At 42.1% G+C, this 24,235-nt stretch overlaps 2 protein-coding genes across 14 annotated transcripts in view; both read right to left on the minus strand.

Moving 5' to 3' along the window:
• The window catches only part of STRIP2 (striatin interacting protein 2), a 36,194-nt gene extending 35,835 nt beyond the window's left edge, over nucleotides 1-359 (minus strand). For 3 of the 6 annotated variants that reach the window (XM_019646144.1, XM_019646146.1, XM_019646143.1), the window contains exon 1: nucleotides 147-357. In XM_019646144.1, the coding sequence (XP_019501689.1) occupies nucleotides 147-238 (92 nt within the window). In that variant the 5' untranslated portion in view covers nucleotides 239-357. Of the gene's footprint in view, nucleotides 1-146 lie in introns of all 6 variants that reach the window. The other 3 variants (XM_019646142.1, XM_019646141.1, XM_019646147.1) reach the window with 2 other exon arrangements.
• A 3,558-nt stretch (nucleotides 360-3,917) lies between these two features.
• AHCYL2 (adenosylhomocysteinase like 2) overlaps nucleotides 3,918-24,235 on the minus strand; it is a 158,755-nt gene continuing 138,437 nt past the window's right edge. For all 8 annotated transcript variants that reach the window (XM_019646131.1, XM_019646130.1, XM_019646135.1 and 5 more), the window contains 9 exons: nucleotides 23,429-23,492; nucleotides 22,863-22,951; nucleotides 19,304-19,374; nucleotides 16,893-16,987; nucleotides 10,663-10,761; nucleotides 8,946-9,014; nucleotides 8,761-8,839; nucleotides 7,348-7,468; nucleotides 3,918-6,946 (listed from right to left, as the gene is read on the minus strand). In XM_019646131.1, coding sequence (XP_019501676.1) covers nucleotides 6,940-6,946; nucleotides 7,348-7,468; nucleotides 8,761-8,839; nucleotides 8,946-9,014; nucleotides 10,663-10,761; nucleotides 16,893-16,987; nucleotides 19,304-19,374; nucleotides 22,863-22,951; nucleotides 23,429-23,492 — 694 coding nt within the window. In that variant the 3' untranslated portion in view covers nucleotides 3,918-6,939. The remainder of the gene's footprint in view (nucleotides 6,947-7,347; nucleotides 7,469-8,760; nucleotides 8,840-8,945; nucleotides 9,015-10,662; nucleotides 10,762-16,892; nucleotides 16,988-19,303; nucleotides 19,375-22,862; nucleotides 22,952-23,428; nucleotides 23,493-24,235) is intronic.

The following is a 24,235-nucleotide window of genomic DNA, read 5'->3' on the forward strand; positions in this document are numbered from 1 at the left end:
CCCAGGGGCGAGCCAGGGCGCGCCGGGGGGTCCGGGCGGGTGGGGGACGCGGCCAAATCACCTCAGCCACCGCGTCCCGCCTGCGGGCGCTTGCGGGCGCTTGCGGGCGCCTCCCGGCCCCAACTGAAGCTCTCGGGGCTCCTCACCTCCGACTCCCGCCGCTGGCTTCTGAACGTTTCCCGGCCCTTAGGCGCCGCCTGCTTCCCTTTGCCGCCGCCGTTGCCGTTGCCGTTGCCATTGGCGGGCTGGCTCCCGGCCCCCGATGCCGCAGGGTCCTCCATGCGACTCCGGTCAGCGGCTCCTCTCAGCTGCTCAGTGCTCTCTGCCCCGGGCGACCCTGCCGCCTCGCGCCGCGAGCTAGGCTCCGCCCCCTGCACGGTTATTGGCTGCGGCCGCCTCCCGCAGCCCCGCCCCTCTTCACGATTGGCTGTTCGACCGCTCGGAGCGGGACTTGGAAAGGTGGGGGCTCATTCAAGGGATTTTTTTTCCTTATTTTTTTTTTTTTTTTTTTTAGCCCTGCGGCGTTGCTGGTAGCAGTGGACTCCCGAGTTGGCTCCCAGCTCCACCTTCCGAATTCTGGGCCTCCGCTTCTCAATCGGTGTCCCTCAGCATTCAACCCCTCCCAAAGAGAGACTAGACCTTTTGCGGGGAGCTCTGTCTCCCTCTCCTGCTCCAATGCAGTCTTCGTTTCCCCATTATCACAGACCTCTGCCCTCGGATCCCCGGGTCCTGCAAGTGTCCCAAATCCCGCTTCCGTCGCAGGGGAGAAATGGCACCGCCAGGTGGCCAGGAACACCGCAGGAAAGGAGGGACTCGCCCTCTCTGAAAGCTGAGATTTCTGTAGAGAACTCATCTCTCTAGGAGTGAAAGCTCGGCTGGGAGACTAAGGGTTGAGAGGAAGGGTGCGGCGTTTTTATTTCACTGAAATTGCTGGTGCCTTTCAGGAGTGCTCCTGGTCATCTGCCTTTCTCTGCTGAAGTGGAGGCACCTTCCTCCTGGTGTGAGCTAGGGAATAAATGTTGAATGGAGAGAACGCCCGGTCCCCACCTGCTCCCCAGTGCTTTCCTTCATTCTAAGATCCTATCTCAGGGCTCAGTGTTACTTGGGGCCAATGAGGCAGTGTGGCCTGCCCACTCTGGAATTTATCTAAAAAGTAGTAAATGTTTAGGCAGTCTAGGTTGGTAATAGTAGCCCTAAACAAGTAGCCTGAGGGGAATCGTAGGACCCAATGGGTAGAATTGGGGGGATTGAACTGCCACTTTGTTCCAGGCATCACACCAGGCACTTTCTAGGTATAGCACACCTCTCTCTGATAGGTTGCACGAATTGCACGTTACTGATGAGGAAACCGGGACTTACTCCTTGCAGTTCTCAAGGTGTCATATTCCGTCTTGTCTCAGTGTCTTCCATAGGTGCTGTTCTCTCGTTCTGGAGGAAACTTTGTGTTCTAATCTTGGCTAACTTCTATTCTTCCTTAAGATTCTATGTAGTCATCACCTCCTCCTCCAAGAAGCCTTCCTTTTACCCTCCTCAACCCACTCACGCCGTGTTGGTGTCAAATCAAGTCTGCCTGGATCCAAAATCCTTATATTTCCCACTATAGTCCCAAAGTAAGGGGGCCAAAAGGAATTACTCCCCCTTGTTATGTCTTAGGAATAACTCTGTCCCTTTCTTAACCGTATCTCTCCCTCACACTTTTCCTCTGCTAGACAGTAAGTGACAGATCAAGGCAGAGCTGAGAGCAAGCACTCCTTGGAGCTTTCTGAGTTTCTTTCTCTCTCTGGTCCCCCACATCTCTTTACTGTACCCTCCCACCATTTTCCCTTTCCTACCTCTCTTACACACAACCTGTATATAAGCTCCTTGAAAGTAGGGCCAAGTTTTGTTCATTTTCGTATACCTCATTTATGTGTGTTGAACACAGGGTTCCTGTACTATTGATTGAAAAATTATCTGTTGTGGGGGGCTGTCCCTTACATTGTGGGATGTTTAACATAATCCCTGGCCTCTCCTCACTAGATGCCCTTCCCCTACTGTGACAATCAAAAATGTCTCCAGATATTGCATAATGTCCACAGGGGATGAGACCCACTGGTTTAACAGAACTGAATTGATAAGAATTTCCAAGAAAGTCCCTGGCTCAAGGCCTAAACTATTTGATTTTGGAATGTTTTTCAGGGCATCATTTGTTAAACTCTTATTAAAGATTCATACTCTGCTTTAAAATTCACCACCTACACCTAGCTCATCACTGCTTCAGTGTGGTGAACCTCCCCTGGCACAGCCCATTGGGGTTTCTTAATAAAATAATTATTCTACCTACCCCCTACCCAATAACTCTCCTCCTAAGCAGCCAGAGTTCTAGGATTGACAGGCCCAGAACTTCATGGTCCCTTTTGTGAGCCTAGTCTATCAGCAGGGTCCCCAACAGTGGTGGCAGACAGGAGTGGCCATTTTTGAGGTTTGCTCCTTTTCCAGCCTACCCAGAGGGCAAAGGGCGCAGTGATCTTCAGTTGGGAGTAGGATTAAGGACAGCTCTCAGGTCCCCTCTGGCCTCTTTGTAAAGCTGTTTGCTGAGCCTAGAGCTCCATCTGGCTCTACTTTCAGAGAAGGGATGTGAAAAATTGGTGCTATGGAAATCGCAAAGAATCAACATGAGGAGAGACCTCAATCCATTATCTTTTCCACACCCAATGGAATGGGAGACAGTGAAGATCAGACATCTATCTGGTCATTATAGGCCCAGACATTCACAGCTTGACGTAAAGGAGGAAGATTTCTGGAAACAACTCTTAGAAGAAGTACCAAGAAAGCACAGGTTAACTGAAAACTTTGAAACTACAGGCCATCCAATTGGCACACACTCAATTTCTTTTAGCTTATTTGTCAACAAAGAAGTGACAGCTATCAGTACCATTGACCACAGAGGTATCCATAAATACACCTGGAAGCTAATTAGGGGCTGGTTTACAAGTTTTTCCATCTTGCAGAGATGGCTCCAATGCTGAGTTATTTTTAAACCTACACTACCACTTTCCCTTATCCCAAAACTCAGGTTTCCTGAGGCTGCTGGCAGAGGGGTGGAGGTATAAATAGAACCAAACATACCCCTTTCCCCATATAATCACTCCACTCTAATCCATGGTCAGGTATGTGATTAAATAGATAACACCTGGCACTGAGAAAGCTTAAAAATAAGATGCAGGAAGTCTTAAAATACCTAGTTTTTGAGGATATCGGGCAGCCAGAGAAAAGGATAGAATGACCTCCTCTCCCCATTAAGGGCATGTGTGAGGGCAATGAGAAACATCTTGCATACAGGATGTAGAACTAGTTATGGTTGTCAACTAAAGCAGATGGCTATCAGAAAGCTACTTGAAAATGGCTACTCTACTGGTACTTGAGAAAGAACGGGCAGTTGGATTCATCCTCTGATTACCGATTTAGTTGGGCAAAACCTGACTTAGAGACAAATCTCTGCTAGATTCCCTTTGGTTGGATGTTGTCAGGTCCTGGGTGCCAGGGTCCTTCGGTCCCAAACCATGGGATGCTAGCTTCTTCTGTACTCTTCAGCTAAGGGCAACGAACACCTCTCTAAGAGAGGGCTTGGGGAACCTAGAACCAGGCTTTAGTGTCTCTGCCTTAAGCCCACACTTCTCAACTCCCCGGGGTGCTAGTAATGAGAAAGCAGGTTCTTTATACACATAACAGGGAGTCTGGGGGATATTGATTCATGGAATGGCCCACCATGGAATAAGGGACTCTTACAAGGCTGAGGTCAAACATGTCTATTGGTCACTGCTGCAAATTTTCACATCTTGCCCTACAGCAGGCTCTCCAGCCTGTTGCTCTGAAACCTTTCTCATCTCTGAATTCCTAATTCACAGAAGCAAGGAATACTCTCAAGACAGGGATCTGTTTTAAGAATATTTTATTTATCTTTTGAGATTACATATTCATTATTGCTGATCTAATACAATCACTTAGACATAAAGATTTCCAGGAGCCTCTCAGAAATGGTGATCCTTAAGAGGTTTTATTTCCTTTCAGTAAGATGACAATGAGAACTAGATGATTATTTTATATAGTATATATATGTATATATGTATGTATATATAGTTTAGAACTTGTCCACATATAATTGCTGGTGTTACCTATTTTCTTTCCATAATTTTCCTTTATTAAAAACGCTTAATGCAACAATGCATTTTGATTTCTTTTTTAAAACCATGACAAAGTTAATTTTGAAAAAACCCACAGGAGCAGCAATTTCATATCTGTTCAAAGAAAAAACAAGCAGCAAAAAAGCTTTGCAGGACTATGTGGCCATGGGGAGCCTTGCTCATATGGGAGGGCAGGATGAGGAGGTAGGCGGACAGAAGGAAGGTAGACCAGGTAACTTTTATTTTTTTTAAATAATGAGAAAAAGAAAACAATAGTTCCATTAAGAAGGCAAAAAACGACCTTGAAGACTAGCACAAATTCATCACAGGGAAATGGTAAGCCAGGGCCACACACAAAGAGAGAATTAGACTTCTTTCCCATTCTTCCAGATATCTAGGATGCATCTAAGGTGAGAGCTTGAGAAAAGATGTATTTGTTCTGATTCCAAGGGTGGAGGGAATAATGATCAAATTCCAACACTAAAGTAAAACCCAAATATTCAGGAGGCCTGGGCCTCCTTATTCTTAATGGTTGATGACACAGGGTTCCCAGAAAGAAAGCAGAAGTCATCGACACTCACAGGCAAACATCTCACCATGGGCGGCAACAACGGCAATCTAATCTAGAAGCCTAGTGTGCCTCCTTTTTCATGTGGAATTGTTCTCTTCACTACAGCAAGGCAGAACATGTCAGGATCAGCACATAGTAAGCTCCAAGGAGAGACAGGCTTTGCAGAGAAACAGCAGGTTATGATTTCTGGCCTAAGAACATAATAGGCTAGAGTCCAGATTATCTGCCTAATGGAATCTACTGTGGATATAAGAGGAGGTACAAAGATCTGAATCTTTTGTAAGAGGGATCCTATTAATTAATACAGAAATCAGAACTGAGTAGGCAAATTGAAAAATTAAATGGTCTGGTGGAATTTTCAGCATTTATGATCTTCATGAAAGAATATCGCCATGTATGTGGCCTTTCTCTAGTACTTGGTAAGACATATGGCCTCTGAGGAACCAGACCTTATGGGCTGAGCCTATATATTATTTAACGAGGCAAACAGCCACTTACCTAAGGTCCACCTCCTTACCCCCAAAAGGAAAGTCACTTTCAGACTAGCTCTGAAGAGACATGTGAAGATCAGGGTAAGTTGGAGAAGGTGGAGGTTGGGGAGGAGAATTAGGGGGAGAAGGTTACAGTGATCCTGGGTGGTCTGGTGTTTCCTTGAGTCACCTTGGTCTTGAGACTTTGAATCAGACCAGGATAGGGAAAAAATGGGGAAACAAAAAAACCTGACAGTGTAATTAGGGTTGGCAGAGGGAAAAGGGATTCATTTCATTCAAAATTCATAGGGCCACTCTAGACTTTAATTCTAAGAACGAATCTGGTTCCAACGGAACGCATAAGACCAACAGGTCAGTCTCCAAAATGAATCAAACTCTTTAGGTGGAACATAAAATTTCAGGCTGCTCACATTACTAATTTTTTTGTGATGTTGGAGTTACTCAAGAAATGACCTCTGAAATACAGAATGCTAAGATGGAAGAGGCCAGAACATAAAAAGATATCCCAACAGAGAAGAAAGACCATAGATCAAATTGCAGAGAAATTAGATCTTAGTTTCATCAATGGCAATGGCCTAAGAGATGAATGTCTGATGAGGTTCAAACTAGCTTTGATCATCTGGACACAGTTTACAGTGTCATTTCTGTGTAGCTTAGCAAGTTAAGCTGCAAAGCCCTTCCCAGAAAACAAATAAATACATTCTGCTTCTTTAGGGTGTCAAGCTGTGTGCCTGAAAGACCTGTCCCATTTCCGAAGCCCTACAGCCCCAAATCCCTTGGAAAGTGTGCCTTTCCCTGCTCAGTTTCAGAAGTAGTTTTAGGCAATAAGAGGAATTTTCAGGAAGCAGTGTTTCACAACAAGCCCTGCTTTTCTGAGATAGTGCCAATTTGCAGGGAGCTTCCTGGGAAACTATCCAGGTAAGTGACAAGGATGTAAAACTATGGGCCGCTTTGGGGCTGGCCCCCACTTCCTAAACAGAGGTAAGTTGGGTTAGAAAGACGGCAGAACAAATGTCTGACAAACATCAGAGCTGCTGAGGAAATAACGGAGGCACATTCCTCTTGGAACCCAAAAGTGTTAAAATGGACATAAATATTCAAGGAGAAGAAAGAAGTCCTGGGTAAAGAAGGAGGCTCCCAGTATGCACAGGCACGGCTGAGTTCTTGGTGTAGCTTGGCAAAGCCATAATACTCCTTCCTTCTAGCCATTTTACAAAGAAGGCAGTGACAGTGATGGTCAAGGCTGGGAACCTAGGCCATATTAATTCAGTGGCTTCTACAAGGCCTTACCTGGGGATGGGCCAAAGCTGAGAAAGGCAGCTGCTGAAAATTTCTTCCCCAAAACCCCAGGGAACAAGGAGTGCGGAATCCCTGGACTGACTCCTGAGCCTGGACAAGAGAAAAATGGCCACTGCTGAGGATTCAGAGCCAATGGAGAATAATGCAAAAATGCACTGGGAATGGTTACCCCTTTCTTTCCTTCCTCAGCCTGTCCTCTGCGGCTCTGACAGCCCTCCGGGCAGTAACCACACTTTGGGCCAAGGCAACAGGCACAGGATTCTAGATTTTAATAAATAAATAACCTAACATATATGGTGAGCACGGCAGGTAGCTGATTGGAGAAGCAGCTTGCTAGGTTCTTTCCCGTACAGGAGCGGGGTAAAGACTTGGAGTACTATTCCTTAAAACTTCTTCTGGCTTGAGTTACAGGAACTTAATACCTGGAGGGAAAAAGAAAGATGAGACGGTGATGTTATCAGCTTGTGGGGATGCTGGGACATGACAGCCTGGCTAAAGGAGCATCAGGGAGGCAGGGACTCTCTGGAGTGTATGGTGAGGGTGGATAATCATGGTGCCTCTTCACATCAGTGAAAAAGGCCAGTATTTCTCCATAAAGAGGTAAAAATCATATCAAGATGAAATGGAGAATGGCAAACTCAGGGAAGGGAACACTATTTAATGTCGGCAGAGGGCCTCGGAGTCCTTTGGGGGTGGCGGTGAGGGGAACTGGGTTTATTTTTCTGAGCTCATGTAAACATGGTGATGGATGCAAAGACCAATTCCAGGGCAGAACGATCTTCATGACCCAAGCTTCCCTGTTTTCGGGGGGACCCCACGGCACCTGTAGTAATTAGGCTTGAACGGCCCATTCTTGTTGAGTCCCAGATACTTGGCCTGTTCATCTGTCAGCTCTGTCAGGTGGGCATCAAAGGTGGGCAGGTGTAGGCTGGCCACATACTCATCTGGAACAGACCATAGAAGACTTGGTATAAGCACTCATCCTGCTGTCCGGCCGTTCTCTCCAGGTTAGGCCTTAAAGAGTTGGAAGAAACCTTCTAATGCTTGGAGCTGAATGAAACATGCTCAACTGTTGCTCACTGGCCCTCAGTTCTAAGGAACGGTTGCATGAGCTTCAAGCCCCGTGCTTTTCAGAGCCATAACCTTTCTTCCTTACAAGCTGTGTCACCCTTCAACTTTCCTTCTCCCCGCCCAGAAAGGTGAGGGACAAATGAAAGGAGCAACAGGCCTTAGGGTCTAAAGGAAAAGATGGGATAGCGGGAGGATTAACAAAATGGAAAGCTCCAACTTTAGCTCTGCCATGAGTATGATACTTTGAGTCACTCAGAAAAACCAACACCTGGGAAATCAGAAAGGAATGACTAACAATGATAATAGACTGTTTGCCTTGCTTTCAGTACCCTTAGTTCTCTTATGCGTTTCTGTTTACATGCTCTTACCTGAATACATATTACTTAGTCAGAACTTTATGCCATTTCCTACGTATTTGTTTGGTCTCCCTACCTTCATTATACATTTGGTCAGAATATGGAATGTTCTATCTCATTTATATCCTTCCACAGTGTCTATTAAAGGGAACACTTCTAACAGTTGCTATGCATCTAGTGCTAAAGCAAAACAAAACCAGTGGCGGATTTATTCCCTGATCTTTGCCTCAGGAGTTTATGAAACCACTGTATCAGTTCAGGTACTTGAGGCAGGTTCTTTAAAAATTTAAGACAGGTTAATGTTTCCCTCATACAAAACACCCACGTAACTAAACTCTTAACAGGAGCTGTTCAGAATCTTTCCCTTTGGCCTGAAACAATGGGGTGAGAGTTAGACAGTGTAGAATGAACGTCTTCTTGGTCTGGGAAAAGTTTGGGAGGGGTTACCTAGCAGCCTAGAACCGGAATAAGTCAGATATCACAGAGTAGGAGATTATTCCTCTCTCTGGGGGGGAGTTTTTTTCTCCTTTGAGATTCCCACATGCAAGATCCTTTAAGAGAGAAAATCCTTAAAATTCACAGGCAGGTAAACTGAATCACAGCCAAGCGTCCAGACTTCACTAGGGCAACTCATGTGGAAAACGGGATAAATCAACTGAGGATGGAACCTAGAAATCCTAGCTCCTACTTTACAAGATCAACATATCCTTTTGTTTCTCCCCATAAGAAATATAATGCCCTCACACTTCATTCAGCCTCTGACTCGGAACTACTTTGGTAAGGACAGGGACGGAAGAGCACATGCTTACCCATTTTCTTGGGCAACAGGTAGACATCCTGCTTATAGCGACCCTCAGGAGCGTTGTACAGCTCTATCAAGGCAAGAGCCTAGAAAAGCAGAGAGGTGGGTGCCGACATGCCATTCACGGCAACTGAAACCCCAGTGGTCTTATGACCCTCTCCAGCCCACTGCTTCCCACTCTGGAGGCCTTACCTGAGTAGTAGCGGTGATTGAGAGCACAAATGTAGGCACTGTGGAGCAGCTTAGGTTCAGCAGGCGGCCCTGCAGAGCAAGGGTTAAGACACAAGCTGGTTAGGACAAAGCCTCTGGCCTTTGAGGAGTGAAGGAAGGCCAAGCCTGCCACTTTCCAAATACTTCCCAACTCACATTGCTGGACAAAAAGCAGGTGTTCAATACATAGATATTAAGTGACTGACATTTAAGTGAAACCCTAAAAAATTCTGGAAAACTTGATGAAGGTAACAGGTAAAAGAACTCTGGGATGATGTAAAAAGGAATAGAGATGGTCCCATGGTACTGAGGCTTATGTCAAGGAAGGGTATATGTTTCTCTCGAATTTTCTGCTTTCTATAGCAGAATATCCTCCTAACCTATCGGCATTCCTTTGAAAGGCTGTCCTAAACAATAATCTAGTCAAATTCAGGGGCAGTCTCTTCAGGGTGTGAGAGGAGATACTTTTGGATTTAGGAAGCTGTGATCATTTTTGTTCTTCTTCCTCAGTTCGGTTCCCCTGAATTCAGGGGCTGCCTTGTATTTTGAGTGGGTGATTCAGAGACTAGAGAAGCTAGAAACTGCCTCCAATGCCATCCTTTCCTACTTTATTTCATTGACCACCTTTTTTTGCTTAACCATAGAAACCTAAAACAACTGTGGTGCTTGCTTTTGTCACCAAAATTACTAGATGGGACCTGCCAGGGCAACTAGGAATAAGACACCAGACAGTGGGCTGACATCAAAATGAATGAATATTGAGCAAGCTGCACCTCCTTTTTCTTCTCCTCCCTGTATAACCCCTTTCTTGTGAAGAAATAATTCAATCCCTTTTCAGATGCCGTAAAGTATTTGAGAAGGTGATATAAGGTGAGGAAAGGTGAAAAGAACAGGAGGGATACGCAACATAAATTTAAGGGCCCCTAGATGAAGACAGTATATATTTTACATTTTCAAATTCAGTTTCTTTAATTAAAACAAAGAGTATTATTATCCTCCTTGTTATTTTGGTATCTTTCCCTGAAGAAGAGAAAATGTCAAGGTAAGAACAGGGGGCATCGTTATCGCTGTCAGGAATCTAGGACTAAGGAAGAGAAGCTTTCAGGAAAGGACATGTGTCCAAACATTGACATAGAAGGCTAAGTGCAATGGAAATTAAGAGTAAGTCTGAGCTAGAAGAAGCCAGGAGAGGAAAACATCAATCACAACCAATACACAGCTGGGTATCTTCTATACGTCTAGCTCAATTCAGGGGAATGGACACTCAAAAACAGGGAATCTATCAGCAAAGACATGACCTTCCCAGAGTTTGCCTAAGATAGTCTTAGTTACAGTCAGGAATATCTTTTGTGCTTACTGATTAAATCATCCCACAAATGACATTATCCCTTTGTAAGCATCACTCAAAGTGGCATTGGTTCTATCTGTTAATTTCTTTCTCAGTAATAGTCATTATCTGACTCAACCTGTAGAGTGACACAGAGAGACAGGATAATTGGTGAAAAGTGGGGAACCGAAATAGTTTCTTAATTGCCGAATGAAAAGACCTTGCACAATCAGATGTAAAATCCACTGGTAAAATAGTTAAGCTTGTGCTTAAGAGAAGTTGAAAGTCTGAGAGAACATGAGGAGGAGGGGACCTGGGTATTGCATTCTCTCCTGTCAAGGCTGAATCTCTCTTACCAGCCTCAGGTCTTACCTCTGCCAGCAACACTATCCTCTTGCCATCAGGCCATATGACATGGTCCACTTGGGATCTCACTCGTTCCCAGGTCAGTTCTGGTGTCCGCAGACTTGCCTGGAATACATACAGCAAGCACATCATCAGCCATGCCAAGTCCCACGCGGCAGACAGAAAGATGCTGAAGGGAGCCATTTCACATAGCAAGTTGAAAGGAGCAACTGACATGCCAGATGGAGAATACCTGTCCTGGGTGGTTAGGACTGTTCCATTTCAGGGAATTTAATCTTAGGCCCAGCCAGGGAGGGATCACTCGGGATGTCACTCCACAACATATACTGTACGCCCACTCTCTGCTGAGCACAGTAAAAGGTGCTATGGGAAATACAAAAGAAACCAAAGACATGGTTTCTGCCTTCAAAAAGCTCTTATTTTAGCTGGGGACACAAAACAATACATATGTGAGGGGGAGAAAAGCCTTTAAAATACTTACAAAGCGACATGCAAACAAGTGCAAATTAATACAGTGCAAACTGAATACATAAGTGCTGAAGAGACACAGAAAAAAGGAGGATCAGAGCTGAGTGAGATTAGTTAGAGAAGGCCGGATGTCCTCAACACAGCATGCTGGGGCCCGAGTTCTGCCCTCACGTCCCAGGTTCCACCTTCTCAATGATGGCGGTTCACCCTAAAGTTATAGAAGCTTTGTGACCTAAGTGCAAATGTGAGGTAGCCTTTAGAGAAATGCTTAATGGTAGAGTAAAGCTCCCAGTGGCTCACCCTCCTTCCATTTCTGTATAATGTATATTCCGAGAACAAGAGAAGAAACGTTAAGTTTATTAACAGCAGCAATCAAATAACAGTCACAGGGTTTTAGACTTAAGACAACAACTTCCTTCTTCCAATAGGTAATGCCTAAAATAGAAAGGGCATCTATATTCTAAGACTACCCATTGGCTCAAGTTGGTACAATTGAGAAGTCCTGCCAAACAGTAGTTTTCAGACCAATAAAGAGAAACACTTCAGTTACACAATAATCATTTACCTAGTACGTACTATATTCTAGGCACTGTAGTAAAAGACACTATTATAGATAAAACTGTGGATTCCTCTGCTAGACTGTGAGCTATTTGTGGACAGGGGTTTTATCTTCTTTTCATTATCAATCTAGTGGGAAAGATAGATACATAATTATATTTCAGTATATTAAGGATTACATTAATGGTCTGGGCCATTTCTTTATTAAGTAGCTGGGAACTATAACATTTCTTGAGCTGTCAAGTTTCACAAATTGGTTCAATCTTTCTAGAGGGCAATTTGGCAGGAGCTAGCAAAATTTTATATGTATCTAATCTTTGATCTATCAATTTCTCTTCTAAAGCTCTTGCTCAAGTTCAGAAATATAAATGCCTAAGGATGTTTTTCCATTGCTATCTGTAATAGCAAAAATGTAAATTGACAAGGGAAAGGCTAAGCAAATCAGGATAATTCCATGCAGTGGAATATTATGCAATTCTTTAAAAAAGGAAGCATATCTATATGTGTTAATATGAAAATCATTCATTATTGTTAAGTGAAAAAAATCAAGTTGTAGAACAATATACTATAAACTCAATTCTGTAAATTTTTTACGTCTTACTTTAAACATATTTATTTTGTTTGAAATTTTAAACTAAGCAAGCAGTACTTTAAAATTAGAATTTTAAAAAGAAATTTTGTAAATAAACACTGTAAGTAGAGTTAAAAAGAAATTTAAGCAAAGACAACTCGGGGAAGTTAAGGATATACAAAATAAATCCTTTAGCCTGTAGAAATATCACCATGGAAGGCAATACCCACAGAGAGCCAAGAGATACTCCTTGGTGACACTGGTATTTTTTTATTGAGATGAGGGTACTTTAAAATACTTCAAGTTCTTAGTGTCTCGCACTCTTAATCTTCCAAAAGACAAGCAATCTTGGTGACTGGGACTGAAGAGCTACTCCATGATTAACGAGAGTCTCCTCTCATTAGATGGTATTAGAAGGTATTCCTTGGGAAAAAAGATATGTTGGAATCAAGGAAAGGACATTTCTTGTGAACCTCATAAAATGATCAATTCTTAGTAGAGGCAGTTTACGAGAGCACTGGAATGGCTATGATGCAAGCAAAATACCTGAGGCTTAGTTTAAAAACGGGGTTTGAAGAGGAACTTGGTTGAATGATGTCCAGCACCGACCAAGCAGCTCCAACAACCTATTAAGGTCTATTTGGCAGTCACGCTCCTCAAGAGAAGGGTTTCCTATGGCTAACACAGTTTTACAAGAATTTCTCTAAAGACATCCAATTGTCTTTATTGTAGATTTACAATCACTAAGCAATCTACCAGGAAAAACATTCCCTATGCAGACTACCTTCCCAAACTAGGTGTATGTCCCACTGTAAACTAGCCAGTTACTATGCTTGCACAAACTGGTATTATATGATTTTGAACAATGCACATCAGTTTTGTTTTGTTTTTTTCAAAGAGAACAAACTGTAGTTCTAGTGTTACAAAGCGCGTTGTCAATAGCAGGTCTCAGGTTGTAATTCTCTGTCTGACAAAAACTTTTAAAGCATGTGTACATAATGGTTTCAACACTTGAACTGTGAAGCGTACAATCATACAGGCCTTCTATGTGAGGTATACAGGTAAGCAGGTCTGCTTTCAAGGGAGAGGAAATACATGAAAGATGTGGCCAAAAAGCTAAGGACACAATCCCTATCGCAGATCCCCCAAGTATTCACAACATTAATATTTCTCAGGAAAAAAATGCAGCTTTCTAAATGAGCAACTCTTGATGAGTTATTCCTTCCTAAAAATGCAGCAGTCAACATCTCAAGGTTAGGTAAAACTATACATTCTACTTTAAAAAACCCTTAAACTTTTGATTACTAAAAATATCTGGATAAAAACTTACCAAATCATTCTCCTTCGCAGTTTCACTGAGTTGACTTATAGTGACATTCCTCTCTTTTTCTCACATTCCGCACCCAATCCATTTGGCAAATCCCATTGGTCCTACCTTCATAATATATCACTTATTATTGCTTACCCATCTAATCCAAGCTACCACCTTCTATCACTGGAACTACTGAAGAGACTCCCCTTGTCCCTATCACTACTCAAGCTCCAGAAGTGTTTTCTTTATACAACAGCTAGAGTAATCTTTTGAAACATAAGTCCGATTTTGTCAGCCACTTGTTCAAAACCTTCCAATGGCTTTCCTTGTAGCCAGAATAAAATCTGAAGTCCTTATCATGGCCTACAAAGCTCTAAGTAATCCACTGTCTCCTTGAGCTGCCTCTTATCCTCATCCCCTTGCCCATTTGGTTCCTGCCAAGATGGCATCTTTTCTGTTTCTCAAACACATTAAGCACGTTTCTACCTCAGGGTCTTTTACTCACCATTTTTTTCTGAATAGAATGCTCAAATGGCTTGCTCCTTCAGTTCATTCAGGTTTCTGTTCAAATGTTATCTCCTCAGAGAGAGAACTTCCTTGATCATCCTAACTAAAATAGCACTCTCAGTTGTCCTCACCTTGCTGTTTTTCTTCAACACTAGGCACTGACAACACTGTCTATTCAGCGTCCGTCTCCCACAGGACAATATAAGGTCCAGCTAGAGGTATGTTGTTCACTGCTATTCTTCAGCCAAGCACTTGGCAGAGAGCTGAGCAAGTATTCAAATTTGCTGAATAGTGAATGAACATTCTGGTTTTAATTATTAGTTGAGTTTGCTGTTTCCTTAAATTTCATTTTACATGCCCTGTGACACTACCATCAAAGGTTGAATTTAACTTAACTTTCCCAAAGCTCTTCTGAGCATCTCCCTTTCTGGACCATTTCGTTGAGCCACGAGAAGAGCACAGAGATCTGAGATATGGCCCTCAGCCAGTGTCTGTGGCAGATACTAGTGCCACCTGGCACTGCCTGCAAAACTAGGGCTAGTCTCAACATGGAAGCAGGGGTGATCCTTTTAAAACAAAAGTGATCCTTTTAAAACAAAAGTCAGATTGTTACAAATCCTACAGTGTCTCCCTATTTCTCAGAATATAATCAGAAATTCTTACAATGGCCTACCAAGTCCTGTAAGATCTGGCCCGTTACCTCTCTTACCTCAGCCTACTCCAACTATACTGGCCTTGTTGTTGATCCTCAAGCAGACCAGGCATCCTCCTGCCTCAGGGCATTTGCTCTGGCTGTTCTCTCTCCTTGAAAAGCTCTTCACCTAGAAGTCCACATGGCTAGTTCTTTCAAGTCTGCTCAAACGCTGCCTTCTTAATGAGGCTTCTACCTGATCCCTCTGCTTAAAATTACAACCCAGGGCTCTTGATTCCACTTACCATGCTCTACTTCTTCTTTTCTCTGTAGTCCTTTTGCCTTCTAACATACTATAAATCTTACTTATTATGTTAATTGTCTTTTTTCTCCTTTAAAACATAAACTCCTTGAGGGCAAGAATGTTTGCCTGCTTTGTGCATTGATTCCAAACACCTAGAATAGCACCTGGCATAGAGCAGTCACACAATAAATGCTTGCGATTGAAAGGCAAGAGTCTCCCGGCCTCTATGCTGAGAGTTTACTTATGTCTGGGTTGCCTTCAGAGGGGAGATTACCATCACAATTTGAAGTTAACCTGGAAATCCTGAGGAAGTAATAGTACAACATCAGGAATACAAAACAAAACTGGACTAGACGTAAAAAAACCTGGACACTAATTTCATCTTTTAATCAATGTACATGACTGAACAATGTACTTAACTTCTTAGTTTCCCGAATGAACATCAGAATAATGAGTCATGGGATGGTCAAGAGGATGAATGAGATAAAGGAAAAATATAAATATTATATGATTGCATTTGGAATTATTTTTATCTCAGAGCTTCTTGAGGGTTTAAAAGGGAAAATGCCTTCCCCTTCCCCTTAATCAGAAGTCTTCTCATCAGGGCTCAGAGCGTGACTACTTAAGCTTTTCCCATTTGGGGGCTGTCTACACAGATTAATCCAGGAAAGTACAATCATGCGCTGAGCAGTTTTAGAAATATTAATATCTTTGACCATTTACTAAAGGGACAGCATGGCACATAAGTAAAACTTAACAGAAAAAGAACTAAATGATTCATTATAAGTAAAATATCATGGTAAGACATGATATTTTATATAATGAAGCCATGCCACTCAAAAGCATCAAGGATAGAAACAGGCTTGGGTACGTTGTTTGTCCAGCTATTTTTATAAATAGAAGAATAGCGCACAGAGTTAAAAAGAGAAACCATTTCAAATAGATGAGAAACCATTTCAAATAGACACTGTCCAACAGGCTCTCAATGTATCAACTGATCCTTACCTGGCAATGCCGAAGCTCAATCAGAGCAGCCCTCAGTGGAGATGAAAGCATGCTTTGCTTGAGCCATTTACCCAGAGAGAAACACAGTTGTGCCAGAACAGTGCCATAAAAATTTAAAACCAGAGTGAAAGTCACACTGAGAGATATTTTGGTAAGTCTGAAAAGAAATAAATAACACTTCTATTAACTATTACTTGGGCAACTTAGTATAACCAAGTGTTATGCTGGATTGGAAAGTTTTAGGGTGAATGTAATCGAATTAGAGATCCAAAATGATAGTTTCCAGGTTTGAGGAACATGAGGAACACGCACTACTGAGTTGATTGTGACACCTAAAGACTCAATTACTATAGTTTGGAAAGTAGTTAAGGGGAGACCTAGCCCAAAGAAAGAGGGAGAGAAAAGAGAAGCCATAGTATTTGACAGACACAGTCAATCTTAAGCAATATTCTCATCCTAGCCCACAGATTTCTCTCCCTTGACTTATTTCCTTGGACCAAACTACCTATCTCACCTTCATGGTATAATTAAACATCCCCCAAATACTGACTACCATACTAACTCACATTTATTGTATTCTTTTTGTAGTTTTGAATTTACTCAGCTCTCAATCCTAAACATAAAGATAAAATGGCCTACCGTGTAAGTAGGCATCAAGTTTGGGTGGAAGAAAACAATCATTTGAAATAAGTAAGTTGAGACAAAGAAGCTTTATATTATTCACAAGCACAGGTCATGGTGCTAGTAAGTGAACGGACTGTGGACAGCTCTGCCAGGACAGTCATGTTTAGGATGGCTGGTGACCCTGTTCTTTCCTCTTCCAGTTTGTTTCTTGGCAAAGAGGAAAAAAAGTTCCCAATGATGAGTTGCTTGATCTTACCACATCAATCTCCGTGTTGGAATGGCCCATGTTACAAACGATGCAGCTATTCTTCATACGGTCCAAGTGCTCTCTGGTTACCACATTTTTGTTACCTTAAAAACAGAGGAGATAGCCACATGAAAATGAATGAAGTTGGACCCATACCTCGCACCATATGTAAAATTTAACTTGAAATGGATCAGACCTAAATGTACGAGCTAAAACTATAACACTCTTAGCAGAATATGCGAATGAATCTTTGTGACCTTGGGTTAGGCAATGGTTTCTTGGATATACCATCTAGGGCGGGCCAAGTGGCTCAGCTGGTGAGAGCTTGCGCTCTTAACAACAAGGTTGCCGGTTCAACTCCCGCATGGGATGGTGGGCTGCACCTCCCACAACTAAGATTGAACATGGCACCTTGAGCTGAGCGGCCGCAAGTTGCAGATGGGTGGCTGGATGGAGACTGGACTTGCAGCTGAGCTAGCTGCGCCCTCTACAACTAAGATTGAAGGACAACAACTTGGCTGTTCTCCTTCCCCAGTTCCCCAACACTGTTCCCCTCCCCCAATTCCCCAATAAAATCTTTAAAAAACAAAAAATCTAAAGCACATGCAACCAAAGAAAAAAATAAACTGAACTACATCAGAATCATAAACTTTTGTGCTGCAAATGATACCACCAAGAAAGTGAAAAGACAACCCACAGAACAAGACAGATATTTATTTTCAAATCATATAAAAGGGCTTGTATACAAAATTTTTAACTCTTAGACAACTCAATAATAAAGTGACAACCCAATTTAAAAATGAACAAAGGGTCTGAACAGACATTTCTCAAAAGAAGATGTGCAAAACAAGATGTGCCAATAGGCATGTGAAAAGATGCTCAATGTCATTAGTCATTAGGGAAATGCAAATCGAAACCGCAATGAGACACCGCTTTACTCCTACTAGGATAGCTTTCATCAAAAAGACAGACAACAAGTGCTGGCTAGGATGTGGAGAAACTGAAATTCTCATGCACTGTTGGTGGGATTGTAAAATGGTACAGTCACGTTAGAGAAGTTTGGCAGCTCCTCAAAAAGTTAAAAGCAGAGCCACCATATGATTCAGCAATTCACTCATAAGCATATACCCAAGAGAACTGAAAACATGTTCACAGGAAACCTTATACATAATGTTCAGAACAGCATTATTCTCAATAGCTTAAAAGTGAAAACAATTCAAGTGTCCATCAATTGATAAATGGATAAATAAAATGTGGTAAATCCTTAAAATGGAGTATTGCTCAGCAAAAGGGAATGAAATGTTGATACGTGCCATGACATGGATGAACAGTGATGTTGTGCAGTCACAAAGGACAATGTGCTCTATGCTTCCATTTATATGAAATGTCTAGAATAGACAAACCTACACAGACAGATAGATTAATGGTTGCCGAGAACTGGGAAAAGGTGGAAGGCGGAATGAAGAGTGACTGCTAATAGAATGGGGTTTCTTTTTTGGGGTGATGAAAGTGTTCTGTAATTAGAAAATGGGATGTTGCACAACTTTACTAAAAAAAAAAAATCACTGAACAGTATACTTTGAAAGGGTGACTTTTATGATATGTGGGTTATATCTCAATAAAAAAATTAGCTTGTGGTGATGGGTTGTATGACTATGAATTTGCTATAAAACACTGAATTGTATGTACACTTAAGTGGGTGAAATCTATGCTATTGAATTACATCTCAATAAAGCTATTTTAAAAAACAGATTGATGGGATTGATGTGACGAAAGAACAGTTTCTTATGGTCCCTCCTCTCTGCCCCCCAGCTCTTCCTGAGGCTGCAAATATATTTCTATTCTTAAATATTCTGATTTCCTTCCTCTCAAATAATTATAAAAGAAAACCAATGTTCCAACACTCATGGTTCTCCCATCAAGATAAAATATCAGTCCAAGACTAGCCATTTCTGCATTTTCTTCTCTAAAACACAAAATCTACCTCTTTGGGAATTAACACAACAACTTTCCCCACTTTCTCTAATTATGAAGAATTCTTCCCTAGCCTTGCTTTAATTACAGGGACTAGAGAGAAATATACATCACTTTTGGAGGTAGGATAAAAAATCAAATGTGCAAATGTTAAGATCTGGCTTCCCAAATAAAACTCATCTGTAGCCATTTCCTAGGTAGTTGATGATGGATGGAGATATAGAACAAAGGGATGGGGAGAAACTGTCTTTTAGGGATGACAATGGTATACTTTTGGTCAGAGGTCTAAAGAGGTAGGAAGAATGTGAAAGATTGACTGGTTTTGTGGACTACTACTTTTAGCTTTTAGACTTTGGTTTTGTTCAGAACATTTCCCCAAGTCATTTTTCACTTGTTCCATGAAAGCATTCCCAAGTGCCACTCCATTTTGTATGCCATAATCATACCTGTACAGGTAATAACAATATCCACTTGTCGGATGACCTCATTTAATTTCACCAGTCGAAATCCATCCATGCTGTAGAAATAAAGCATTGATTAACCTAAACAAACAGCTGGGGAGCCTTTTGCCACAGAACCTCAAAAGCTATCACCAAGTTCCTTTGGTACCTACACTGTCACTTCTTGATATAGCTGAACCATTCTTAGCAGTGAGGAATTCAAACCATTTCCTTAGTTCATACAGGACAGAAATAAAAGGTTCTTTCACATCACTGGAACCTAATTCTTCCTGATAATAGGGAGACAGGGTTAACTATGAGATGCCCCAATCAAGTTTCTAGTAGGTACCATTTTACCACTGAACCTACTCCCCATTCAAACGGCTTTCCCCAAAAATCATCAATAATCTCCTGAATGCCAAAATAAATTGTTTTCCTTAGACTTATATCACTTGATTTCCTCTGTTACATTAAACATTAATTGTCTTCTTTTTTTTTTTTAGCTGAGCCATCCTGCCACCTGTTGGCAGCTCAGCAGCAGCTCAGCTCAGGCCGGGCATCGAACAGCTGTTGCTTAGACTCAAACTCTTGAGCAAGCTCTTAACCAACTGAGCCACTCGGCCGGCCCTAATTGCCTTCTTAAAACTCTATATTCTATGGACCGGCCGAGTGGCTCAGTTGGTTAAGAGCTCACTCAAGAGTGTGAGTTCTGAGCAACAGCGGTTTGAGTCCTGGCCTGAGCTGAGCTGCCAACAGGTGGCAGGATGGCTCAGCTAAAAAACAAACGAAAAAACTCTATACTCTATGCCCCTTGGAGTCCATGATACTGTTTTCTCCTGATTCCTACTTTTCTGATTGCTCCTTCTTGATCTCAGTCAGTCTTGAAATGCTGGGACTCTGTAGGGAACTCTTTTCTCTATTCTTTTAGCACTTATCCGTATCTTTTCCTTGGCTGTACATGACCCCCAGTAGGCGGTGTCCTGGTATAGAATTAACCCCTGGTCATTCGCAGAACGTGAAAGAATTCACGTGACTCTACAAAGTGAGAGAGCAAGTAAAGGTTTTTTTAAAGTCAGGCAGAGAGACAGAGACAGAGACAGAGAGACAGAGAGAGAGAGAGAGAGAGAGAGAGAGAGAGAGAGAGAGAGAGTTCTGTTTGGAAGAAATACTGACAAAAGGAGTTTGCCAGAGTAGAGTCTGATGGAGACGGCTACTGAGACAGAGGGGTAAGAGAAATGGCAAAAGAAGTTTGCCAGGGCAGAGTCCAATAGGGACAGCTGCTGCGGGTTTCTATTTAGCTGGGGTTTTATATTGTTCTGTGCAGGATGTAGGGTGCTTGTCAGCTTGCAGGGGGGCTGCCGTTATAATTGTCTTCTCCTGGGAACTGTCCTGTTCCCATCTATGATGGGCGTTTGTTAGCTTGCAGGGGGTTGCTGTTGAGATTGGGAACTGTTCTGTTCCCACCTGTGATGGATGTAGAGTGCTTGTCAGCCTGCAGATGCAGTGCTAGCAGGGGGGTCAGAGCCAAGCGGTTAATTTTTAAGCTCGCTCCTCCTAGCTCACAAGCTTGCTCCTGTTAACTCTTTGCCTGTCTCATCAGGTGGTTGAATTGCACATCTGTATCTTTAGCTTACATCTCTCCAAAAAGCTTCAGAGCCATGGATCAAATTATCCACTGGCTAGCTCCTCCTGGATGTCCCACAAAGATCTCAAACTTACTGTGTTTCAAAAGAAACTCATTATCTTCTCTGTACCCCCAACCCCATCTATTTCTTCTACATTTTCTATCTTGATCAACAGCATTACTATTCACCCACCTGTATAAGCCAAATAAACTAGAATGTCCTAGCCTACTGCCTGTCCCAAATTGATGCTGTCTCTTGAATCTGTCCCTTCCTCTCCATATATGAAGGCTTTGCTTATGTTCGGGTCTTATTATTTCTTGCTTAGATTACTACACTAGCATCTGAATCAATCTCGTTGTCTCAAGGTTTACATCTCTCTAATTCACCTTGCAGACTGATTTCCCTAATGCAATTTGGATCGTGTCACTTCCTTGCTTAAAATACTTCAGTGAGATTGCATGACCTCAGGGTAAGACCCAAATCCTTATACTGATGTATGATTATATTGACATATGATTCCTACCTCAGACATTACCACTCCCCAAATTTATCCTATCGGCCAGCTACATTAAAATAATTCAAGCTTCTTAAATATGCCACGCTCTCTCCTTCCGTGGTGACTAAGCACATGTTCCCTGTACCTGGAATTTACCTCCAAACTAAGAAATCACACAAGTTTTAAGACTCAGCTCTATTGACACCTCTTCCGACCCTGCCCCCTTGCTCTCTGGCTAGATATTTCTCCTTTGTGCTCCTACAGATGCATGTGCTATTTACCTCTAACACAGCACCTATTACACTGCACAGTAGCTATTTGTGCTTCTAAAAGCAGGGACCTGTCTCATTCATCTCTTCATCTTCAGCACAGGGCACAGTACCTAATATATCGTAAGTGATCAGTTCATGTCTATAATTTGAATTAGTATCTCAATCAGTGTTAAAGCATGTTCAGGTTTCTCTAATGAACTGTTAAAGGACTAGAATGGTGAGTTCCCTTCGTGTGCTGGAGCCCTGTCCCAGAGAAAGCCAACAACTCTGTTGGGGAAACCTGTGGGTTTATGGCTAGGATGTGTGAGGAGTGGTAGGGTAGGGGGAAGTGATTATGGTAAAATCTTTATGCCATGCCTCATTCGATCCTGGGTGCCTTCCTCTGGGGGGTTAATGGTAAAAGCTGGGTGTATTATCCAGGCTACAGACACTAGGGCATTGCAGTAGTTTACAGAGACAGTGATTTTTCTACCCTGCTGAGGATGGCAGGAGACAATTTGAATAATAGCTACCGCTTAGTGAGCATTTGTTATGTGACAGCAGCTCTGTGCTTTATACAATTATGTATTTGTTATATAATGTATAATCATATAGAGCTTTCACAACTCTTTGAGGTGGGTAAGATTACCCACATTTTACAGATGGAAAAAGAACTATTCTTTTTTTTAACTCTTAATTTTGGAATCATTTCCAACTTAAGAATCACAAGAATACTACAAACAACTCCGATTTACCCTTCACTCAAGAGTCAGCAGATGTTACCTTAAATTTGGCTTTGTCTGATGTGTCTTCCTGATTAGATTTAGGTTATACATTTTGGGGAGGGATATTACAAAAGCACTCTATTTGGTGCATCACATCAGGAACGATCTGGTGCCAGCCGATTTCTTTTTGGATCATTGTTTGCCAAGGGAGAAGGATTATAAATGGAGAAGGTAAGGGGCTGCTTCCATAGGAATTCTAAATTTTAGCCTGTCTGATAGTCTCTGCTCTCTCTGAGCAGAGCTCCTTGATTTTCAAAAGAAAGGCGCTTATAGTTCATAGCAGCCTCTCTTAGGATCTGGGCCCCTCTAAGTTAAAGTGTGGAATTAAGCAGGCCATGGAGGCGGCTACAAGGTCACATGTTAGATGGCTGTGTAGAAGAAAACGCAAGTCTCCTTTTGCATGCTTACCAGGCTTGAAGAGCACAGATGGGGTCAATCTCGGTTACATAGACAATGGAGCCCATGGCTTTCAAGGCAGCACAGCACCCCTTCCCCACCTGAAGAGGGGAGAGCATATACTCAATAAGGAAAGTCAATGAAAAAACAGTTTTTCAAAGCTTCTGGTAAAGAATACCCCGCTTTGTGCCCTCAAAAGGAATTTCACTGAATAGATTCATTTTAGGGAAAAATAAGAAAAATGAATAAATGAATGCAGTTCATAAACAAACTCCTAGCCCCTGCTTAGTACATGCATGTACATAAGAACACCCACACTCACGATTTATAATCAAAACACAAGCTAAAAGAACATCACAAACTGCACTGGAACAGTCAGAAAATCAACTTAAGAACAAATGGCAAAAAAGGCGAAAGAAAAAAGGAAGGTTGTACTTTAACCAGAGGGCCTCTAAAGTTACTTTTTCCCATCTAAAGTAGTAAATGAGTGTACTCTGATGTCCATACAAATGAAAAATTCTACTTTATTTCAACAAAATACATTTTAAACACCTAATAATTGAAAGGTTAAACCTTACCTCTCCATAGCCACAGACCACCACCTGCTTTCCACCAAACATCATGTCTGTTGTCCTTTTAAGTCTAGTAGAAAAAAAACATTAAATCAGAAAAATCTCGTTTCTCCCTTGAGATTAGATTGGGTCCCTTTGTTTTTATGTCTGGGTCCCTCTCCTCCCCCCCCCCCCCCCCCCCCCCCCCCCGCTTTGAAAGAAAGCTTGGTTTCTATCCTAGATAATATATTTAATAACTAGAAAGGAAGGTTTAATAAAATATCTATTTTCTCTCTCCATGTTATCCAATCAATTCTATCTATTTGTGAGTTTTTTTCTTTTTTACCCCTTGTCTTGGGAGTGGTACAGAGAAAAGAAGCTATAGGCTACAAAGTAACTTTTAAACCTAAAAGCAATATATATTTATTATATAACACTTGGGATATATACTATTTGGAAATAAAAGATATAAAGAAGACAATAAGTCTCATGTAATTTTTTTGAGGCGGTGACAAACTCTGGCTTAATGAAAACAGTCTAGCTTATTGAATTAGATAGACACATCAAACACAACAGTGATAAATGAGCACTACATTTAGTATTAATAGTATTCGAACGGCCAACGGGTCCCACGTTAATGCATCAGGGAGGGTGATGAGCACCAAGACGGAGAAGAGCTTTGAAACAAGCCAACATTGACTAGGAGACAGTGAGTTTTCTGGGGCAGATGACTTCTCAGACTTGTTCTACTTCTTTAGCTCTGATTCTCTATGACACTAGAATAAAGGTCCTTGCTGTTTTCAGGGTCTCCTTGAAGAACTTGTAGGAGAAGTT

This window comes from Hipposideros armiger, unplaced genomic scaffold (assembly GCF_001890085.2).
Source record: "Hipposideros armiger isolate ML-2016 unplaced genomic scaffold, ASM189008v1 scaffold_97, whole genome shotgun sequence".
In the NCBI taxonomy this organism is placed as follows: Eukaryota; Metazoa; Chordata; class Mammalia; order Chiroptera; family Hipposideridae; genus Hipposideros; species Hipposideros armiger.